At 34.2% G+C, this 9200-nt stretch overlaps 1 protein-coding gene across 2 annotated transcripts; it reads left to right on the forward strand.

Annotated features, from left to right (window-relative positions):
- Positions 1–389: 389 nt before the first annotated feature.
- Positions 390–8863, forward strand: LOC134715597 (uncharacterized). 2 transcript variants are annotated; one of them, XM_063577877.1, is made up of 9 exons: positions 390–477; positions 2142–2224; positions 2794–3072; positions 3313–3387; positions 5328–5468; positions 5702–5834; positions 6474–6628; positions 7389–7502; positions 8287–8863. In XM_063577877.1, the coding sequence occupies exons 1-9, from the start codon at positions 405–407 to the stop codon at positions 8626–8628; spliced, it is 1395 nt and encodes a 464-aa protein (XP_063433947.1). In that variant the 5' UTR covers positions 390–404; the 3' UTR covers positions 8629–8863. The 2 variants fall into 2 exon arrangements, with proteins under 2 accessions (XP_063433947.1, XP_063433946.1); XM_063577876.1 differs by lacking the exon at positions 390–477 and adding an exon at positions 484–749.
- Positions 8864–9200: the final 337 nt, after the last annotated feature.

A 9200-nucleotide genomic window follows, 5' to 3' on the forward strand; every position in this document is an offset into this window, starting at 1 on the left:
AAAGCTAGCTATATATATATATCGCCGCTAGTGGAAGAAATAGGTGGAATTGTTATTAAATTTTGAAATATTTTAAATACTTAAAAGAATATCAATACTACGTTAAATTTACGTAATACTTCGCATTAGTTCAACTTCACATTCATTGAGTTTTTCTTTTGTGTTTTAGTGTATGTGATTTCTTTAGATTTTTTTTTAGGGGGGAGGGTATATATCACCAGATGGAGTCAATTTTATTGGTCAAATATCTAAATGATTAAAATATTTAACAGAACAGGGAAACGGTAGAAAAAAATAAAAGTCAACACTAAAAGTTACTTTTAACAATGAACTTCCAAGTTCTCATTCGTTAATAGAATTGTAACGTTTAGAACGAAATGTAAATAAATACACATAATACTTGTATGTCAACAATACACGCATTTTCCCGGCAAATCGAACTCACCTGTGAAGTAAAATTGGAACGGTCCGTCACAGGTAGGTAAACTTTCGCAGTGAACACTTTTCTCAAGACTCGGATAATTCTACAGAGACCATTCGTCTGTTGGCTGGCATCAGTTAGTATTGTTCTTTGGGCATGGCAGAATCTAAAACAGCCTATGAACTGAAAGATATACCACTGGTTAAAAGCGTAGTTGGGGTTTACTCACGAACGAAATCCTCAAACTTCTTTTTGACTTATAGTTGTTCGGCGACAGAGAAAAGTCTTAATTTTTTAGTAGAATCGATTGTTGAAAGAACCGGTTGTGGTATGTAAATATCTATTTTAAATTTAACAAACAGTATTTTCAAAATTTAAAAAAAAAAAAAACATTTTAGGTTCGCTCGATTAAAATACCGGTATTTCTATTTACAGCGCTCTTTTATTGACTTAGTAATCGGTTTATATTTTTGTAATCTTTATTTTCTTTCTTGCTGTCTATTTGTATTTACTAGTTTTAAATAAATGACTTTGGCATCCATACATTACTTGTACGTTAACTAACAATGTGCAGTTTACTATCCCGGTACTTTAAAAAAAAATCCAGATGCTATGATGACTCGCACCACTTTAGTAATTTTAAAGTGCAGTGACAAAAATAGGACCATATACTATTTGACAACAATGTCTGCTTTTATCTTAAAATTTGAACATCTGTGTAGTTGGGAAGTCTAAGATCCGCTACTTGTATGCAATTTCTGGTTCAGAAATTCTCAATATATCGGTGTTTGTTTATTATGCAATTGTAGTTCATCACTGCAGGAGATTTTAAGAAAAACATAAATTTGGACTATATTGATACTGGACTGTTAGCTGCACCAGTTGAGCACATGTATTTGTGATACTGGACTGTTAGCTGCACCAGTTGAGCACACGTATTTGTGATACTGGACTGTTAGCTGCACCAGTTAAGCACATGCATTATTGATACTGGACTGTTGCTGCACCAGTTGAGCACACGTATTTTTGTTACTGTACTTAGCTGCACCAGTTGAGCGCACGTATTTTTGTTACTGTACTTAGCTGCACCAGTTGAGCACACGTATTTTTGTTACTGTACTTAGCTGCACCAGTTGAGCGCACGTATTTGTGTGTAGTAGATATATGTCGTCATATTGTCCATATCCAGCAATACAAATGATTTTTTTTTATCAAAGCAAGACCCGCGTTTCGTTTAGGGTGCTACCAATTGATTTTTAGGGGTGGGATTGGGCAGGACTGGAGTTTTGATTAAAATAAAAAGCAGGATAAGTTTCTTACAAAGGAAACCTCTGTGGCGATTGAATAAAAAAGTTGTAGGCTAAACCAATTAAGTTTGCCCAAAAAGATTGTATCTATCTCAGATACAAAATGCATGTAAGTTGTATTCATCGTCGTGATGGTTTCTAGAATGAAATTTGAAAAAGAGCAGGACATGAGATTTGAGTAAAAAAAAGGCAGGATGACCAACTTGGCCAAAAAAGGCAGAATGACAATTTATGTAAAAAATTCAGAATAAAGTAAGAAAAAAAAAGGCAGGACCCCCCCCCCCCCCCCCCCTAAAAATCAAACAGTAGCTGCCTTCGGATAACTTGCCGTCAATTTTGGGCGTAAATTTGTTTTGTGAAAAAGGAACCCATGATGCGTACGAATATCATTATTGTTTTTTTAATAATTACAGGTGATATAGCTGATACTGTTGTGAGTGGATTCGTCGCCTCACTGAAGGAAACTTACCCAGCACTACAGAAAACTCCAGAAAAGGTACACAGATATATGGTTAAATGTTGATTAAATTTTTCATTTCTTTTGTGTGTAGAGATTGATTGAAAACGGTGGTCAAGATACCAAGGTGACAATTCTTTAACAATAAAAGTCTCTTAAACAAAAAATCCAATAACAGTATAAAATGTCATCATAAATTAATATAGATCTGCGGAAAATTTACAAAACATGTATATACATCACATAGCCCTTAATATCTTATACATATATTTAACTTTCATCAAGTTCGCGTTTTGCATTCATTTTGTACCTAGAAAACCAGAATGTGTAATTATATTTTTTGATACTTCAATATGTGTATAACAAATCTGTTACCATACGTTAAGTTACATACCAACAAGTAGTTCGTCATAACTAATTAAAAAAAAGAATATCGAAAGAATTTTTATTTACTTGTCATAGTCATTATAGTGTGTTATTGTCTCCATGTGAACCTTATACAAATATAAGTCCTTCATTTCATAAACTTTCAATTTATTCAGGCAAAAATCGTTTGTTGTTTATAGTGTGTCAACTTTTGTTTTATATGATACTTTTTTTTTCTACAGATCTACAAAAAGACTAAACGGAAAACATCAAAATACATAAAACACGGCGCTCAGACTGTTCTGAGAACTTGCGCTGGACAGACTTTGCTTGCTGGAGTTGATGCTCTAACTAACGTGTCAGATCTCGCATACAAACGTCTCAAAGACCAGAATCGAGCGGCAGCGAACATGTCAAAATCTGAAAAACATGCACAAACCGAAATGATGTCGCCAACTAAGACGAGCCGGGGACAGCAGACAAAATTGACAGGAGGAGGCGAAAAATGGGTTAAGAAACTTGTGAGTGTATTTACAGAAAGTAAAAACCATAACGGAATGATGAATAGTCTTATGATAATGTAATTTGTAAAATCTTCTACATCACCAAATTACTAGCGTTAATTATATATAAACAAAAATATATGCAAAGATTGATATTAAAAACCCACGTTTTAAAGTTCATTGTAACGGTTTCGTTTCGTCATTGCATTCTTGTCCAGTGTAGAATTTTAAAGAATGTTATGTTTTTTTTCTTTACAGACACCTGAAGATGACCAGCGTATTCAACCCTCGTTTACTCTATCGTACATTGTTATGTTTCCACTGGCATTGTTGGTAAGTAGTCCACTCCATGACACTCTATTTTATATTTCCACTGGTCTTGATGGTAAGTGTCACTCTGGCATACATGTTCATATGATGAAATCATAATCTTTCAGTCAGTTTAATTGAAGTCTGGAGCTGGCATGTCAGTTAACTGCTAGTAGTCTGTTGTTATTTATATATTATTGACATTTTGTTTATTTTCTTTGGTTACATCTTCTGACATCAGACTCGGACTTCTCTTGAACTGAATTTTAATGTGCGTATTGTTATGCGTTTACTTTTCTACATTGGTTAGAGGTATAGGGTGAGGGTTGAGATCTCACAAACATGTTTAACCCCGTCGCATTTTTGCGCCTGTCCCAAGTCAGGAGCCTCTGGCCTTTGTTAGTCTTGTATTATTTTAATTTTAGTTTCTTGTGTTCAATTTGGAAATTAGTATGGCGTTCATTATCACTGAACTAGTATATATTTGTTTAGGGGCCAGCTGAAGGACGCCTCCGAGTGCGGGAATTTCTCGCTACATTGAAGACCTGTTGGTGACCTTCTGCTGTTGTTTTTTTTATTTGGTCGGGTTGTTGTCTCTTTGACACATTCCCCATTTCCATTCTCAATTTTACTATTATGTTTCTATAAGGCTTATAAAAAAGAAGATGTGATATGATTGCCAATGAGACAACTATCCACAAAAGACCAAAATGACACAAACATTAACAACCAAAGGTCACCGTACGGCCTTCAACAATGAGCAAAGCCCATACCGCAGTCAGCTATAAAAGACCCCGATAAGACAATGTAAAACAATTCAAACGAGAAAACTAACGTAAAAAATGAACGAAAAACAAATATGTAACACATAAACAAACGACAACCACTGAATTACAGGCTCCTGACTTTGGACAGGCACATACATAAATAATGTGGCGGGGTTAAACATGTTAGCGGGATCCCAACCCTCCCCCTAACCTGGGACAGTGGTATAACAGTACAACATCGGTAAGTAGTTCTGTCAACGTTTACTTTATCATACTTTGTTAGTAAGGTTGCCACTCGCCTTGCTGGTAAGTTGAATCTATTGTACGCTTTTATATTTCATCAATTCTCAATTGTTCCACTTGCCGTGTTTATATGTAGCCCAGTCAACGTTTACTCTATCATACAATAATATGCTTTCACTGCCCTTGTTGGTAAGCACACCAGTTAACTTTTACTCTATCATACTTTCTTATGTTTACACTGGCTTTTTTGTTTTAAAAGTAATCTACTTGCATGGCAATGCATCATTTTCTTTTATATTGAAACAAGAATGTGTCCAAAGTACACGGATGCCCCACTGGCACTATCATTTTCCATGTTCAATGGACCAAGAAATTGGATAAAAAATATAATAAGGCATTAAAATTAGAAAGATAATTTCATAGGGAACATGTGTACTAAGTTTCAAGTTGATAGGACTTCAACTTCATCAAAAACTACCTTGACCAAAAACTTAAACCTGAAGCATGCACTTTCATTTTCTATGTTCAGTGGACCGTGAAATTGGGGTCAAAAGTTTAATTTGGCTTTAAAATTAGAAAGATCATATCATAAGGAACATGTGTACTAAGTTTCAAGTTGATTGGACTTCAACTTCATCAAAAACTACCTTGACCAAAAACTTTAACCTGAAGCAGGACAGACGGACGAACGGACTCACAGACCAGAAAACATAATGCCCCTCTACTATCGTAGGTGCGGTATAAAAAAAGGAGTTTCCATAATATCTATATAATTTGGAATAGGTTTTTTTTAACATTTTTTACAATTGTGAATAAGTTAACGTAACATTCAACCATGATGGCATCTACACTTATCACATATTTAGTCCTTGATATATATGAACTGATATAAATATTACTGGACATTGCACCTCCACTACTCAATATGTTACATTACAATACGTCTATTAACAGATTCGATTTTTGAGAGTCATACAAAGGAAGCTACATGCCATAGCTGATCGGCCATCAGGAACAAGAAAATCTTCAAGACGTAAATTAGATCGACCTCCGCTGACTCCAGAAAAAGTAGAGGAGATTGAGTGTAGAAGAAAGGTATAGAAAAACTATTTATCTTCAATGCATCAGCTTTAGATTTCACTTGTTCTCAAATGTATTAAAAAAAGGCTCAGCGTTACGGTCTAGAACACAGAAGTATTCATAATCATCATGGAAGCACATGAGTTTTCCAACTGGAGTCAAACAACCAAACATCCTCAATAAATCAAAATTTTATAAATGCATTTTAAAAATACATTCTTTATATTTTATTTCTTCCTATTTTACAGGTTTCTCCAAGAAAACGTCTTAACAGTTCCATCCTAGGCAATATAAAAAGTGTAGCTTTCAGAATGTTAGGGCTCCAAACCAGTTGTGTCAAACAGACAGACATTAGGCAGTTTCTCACCTGCAGTAAACATAGTGAGTCAATCATTAATTTATTTTACACCAATGTTAAAATAGTAAAAATACTTCTCAATAAATGAAGTCATTATATGTGATAACACAATTTTATTTTCGTTGTGGTTATTGTCGGCTTCTTCATTTACAATTTTATCCTGGACATGCATATTCTGTTTGTGAAAATTTGAGGTAAGCAGTAAGTGGTGCTTTCATTCATAGTGTAATATTTTAAGGCACTTGGCAACTAAAAACAATAACAATCTAAACCAAGGAGTAAACAAAGACTCACATAACCAAGGGGCACTTAAATCAAGTTATAAATGATAAATAAGAAACAACCCGAAACAACACAACCGGTCCAGTGAAATCAGGTGATCTGAAATCAAGGAAAGACTTGCTTTTATTGTTATTTGCTTAATATCGACCACGCGCATAAGAGAACACATATGACGTTTTTCATTTGACCTTGCCCTAAGTTTGAAAGTCTTGCCCATTTTCTAGTAATTAATTCAGTTATTGCAGAAGGTGATTCATTTTAAAGTGTTGTACATGTAATTTCTCGTTTGCTTATTGCTGTTTATAATTGAAATGGCATCACTTTGGTAAAATTCCTCCTGATTTGAAATAAAACAGATATACAAACTTCTTAATTACCAGGAACTTTCAACATGTCGCCATTAATGGATAGTGAAGATGCCGAGAAAAAACGTAAACATGACGATATTCTATCGGATGATAGTTCTACTGATGACGAAGACCTCGTCAACATGGACTTGAAGAACTATGTGTCTGATGAAGATCCAGATTATGAGGTAGTTTACATAATTTATGTCCATACTATGATTGCATGTAAAGAGATTGAGTATTGTTCATTCCGGTCTCTGTCTCCGTCCGTTCGTTCTTCCCTTATATCGGATTTTTATCAATGCTCACTTAAAGATAGTTTACCATTACATTGTCTTCAAATCCAATAGAAACTTGGTACACATGTTCGTCATGAGGTGAACCTTTTCAAAATGTATGAAAATTTCAAATTACAGACAAATGCGGGGCCTTGAGTTATGCGGAAAGGATTTTGCTCATTATTGGAGGCCTTACGTCAGACATGTATCGTCACTTTCCGTGTTATTTGGTTTCTTGTGAAGAGTTGTCTCTCATTGGCAACCATTCCTAACCTTCTTATTCTATAAACAGCATGGAGAAGACGGAACTAAGTTGGAAAACTTGTGTCTAATCCATTTGTTTTTAACAATAAAATATGTTTAAACTATAAACAGCACAAATAACCGGCCAAGTAATATTAGGCTTATATTTTTCAGAGCAAAAGTTTTCATCATGCCTATTTATAGCGCATATATACGACATATACTGGTGGAAAAGCATAAACGTTTAGCTCATACTATCATATACCCTTTCCTCTTACTCGAAGAAAAGCCTTAACGCTTATCGTTAGATTATAGATAGCAGTTAGAATGGTACTGTTTTGCAATTCTTTAAATTTGTTCATGCTTTGTATTTGATTTTAAAATGCATTTTAAAAATCCTTTCTGATGTATGTATATGTTTATGTAGCCGACAGATGAAGACGAGTCTGACAGCAGCATCGATTCTGACGAAGAGGAAGATGAAAGTGACTTTGATACGGTAGAACTTGGAGAAGGTGGATTAATAGAAATCAAAGATAAGGCAAGTAAATCCTGAAATTAACAAACGGACTTGTAATGTTTTATTTATCTTTTGGCATGCTTTCTGTAATTGTCAGATTTGATCGCATCTTCGATTGAATAACATTTTCAGGTGAATTCAAGTGTGATTTACAATTAAAGGAAAACATTTTTTCTTTCTGGTAATTTCTGTACAATCCTGACACTAGGTGCAAAATTATCTTGCGTTTGGGGAGGGGTGACCGAAAAATACAAAAACCAACCCAACCTGAAAGTTAAGAATCCGTTTGTGAATTTATATCTGATGTAGCTATGTTCATTACGATATCAACACTAATAAAGGTTAGATAGGGTTAAGATTACGAGAAACTCGTTTATTATCGCCACAGCTGCGTATATATGACCAAGTCAATGAATTGTCATGTCAATGCTGTTATGGCTTTTTAAATAATATGCCTGTCGATTTTCCGGTTAATTGTCTTTGTTAAATTTTAATGGGGTTTTCTTCTCTTTTTAGGAGTTTGATTTTGGTGACCGATCTGTGATAATATCTGTTAAATCGTTTAGACACGGGGCGGTTCATAGCTTGACACACTGTATAGGCACTTGTCTTCTGTTGATCAAATACCTCCAAATATTTATGTGAAGTGTACAAACGGGAATGAGAGTGAACCTATAAAATGTTGAATATAACGTTATGGAAAACATTTTTTAATTGTAGTGATTTCAGTGTGCACCTTTGGCAAATTAAAAAGAACAAATTCTTGATTGTTAAAATTTGAAAACTGACTTAAAATATATTGCAGGAAAACGTTACGCCGATGAAAAATAAAAGTAAAGAACTTGAAAAGAAGCCAATGAAAGAAAATGTTGAAAAACAGAAAGAATTGAAAGAAAAGGCATCTCCAAAGAAGGCTGTGCTATCCCCAAAGAAACAGCCAAGTTCAAACGTCCAATCTGCTATAATAATGAATAAGTCCCCAGTTAAACAAGTCAGTGGAAAAGATGAAAAGAAAGATTCAAATCACAACCAGAAGTTCAATGACCAATCAAAACCGTCCGAATCTGGGAACAAGCAATCAAACACCGGATCGAACACGGCAAATATTGGGAATACCGAAAAACATCAAGGGAACAAGAAATCGTAAACATTCAAAGTCGAGACTGCCGTCCAAATTCTGTTGTATTTTGTAAATGACTTCGGTTTCAGTTGTACATTGATGTTCTCTTTCATTAATTTCTTTACAGAATAATGCAAATTCCTTTCCTTTTTTTTTTTGTATCAGTTTACAAATGAATGTAAATATTAACAGTTTATACATGTGTTATAGTGCTGTATTGATTATTTGAAACAAAATATACTAAAGTATTTTTCTCATCAAATATCTCTTGTTTTCAATTATTTTTCAACAACTTATACTGAGTTTATACTGGTATTGCAGAAGATTTAGTTTCGTTTATACGACTATTTTGGCATTATAGAGGTCTACACTTTGTAGGCCGGTGACCAAAGTCGGATTTATAAAATTTTAATCGTCAAAAATTGTACACGGCTATATCATATATCATTTGATTCGGAAATATGTGTACTTTGAGATTATTCTGGTCGTCAAATGAAAATATGGTGCAGTTTTTAGAAATCTTGATCAAAGGTCATATGTCGTTTTCAAGGAACATTAAAATTGAATATCCAACTCCAATTTAAATACCCTTTTTACAG

Source organism: Mytilus trossulus, chromosome 4 (assembly GCF_036588685.1).
Source record: "Mytilus trossulus isolate FHL-02 chromosome 4, PNRI_Mtr1.1.1.hap1, whole genome shotgun sequence".
Lineage (NCBI taxonomy): Eukaryota > Metazoa > Mollusca > Bivalvia > Mytilida > Mytilidae > Mytilus > Mytilus trossulus.

Coding starts and splice junctions, on each gene's coding strand:
- LOC134715597 (XM_063577876.1), top strand. CDS start 578: ATGGCAGAATCTAAAACAGCCTATGAACTGAAAGATATACCACTGGTT. Junction 3,073..3,312: donor AAAAATGGGTTAAGAAACTT/GTGAGTGTATTT, acceptor TTTTCTTTACAG/ACACCTGAAGATGACCAGCG. Junction 5,835..6,473: donor TCTCACCTGCAGTAAACATA/GTGAGTCAATCA, acceptor CTTAATTACCAG/GAACTTTCAACATGTCGCCA.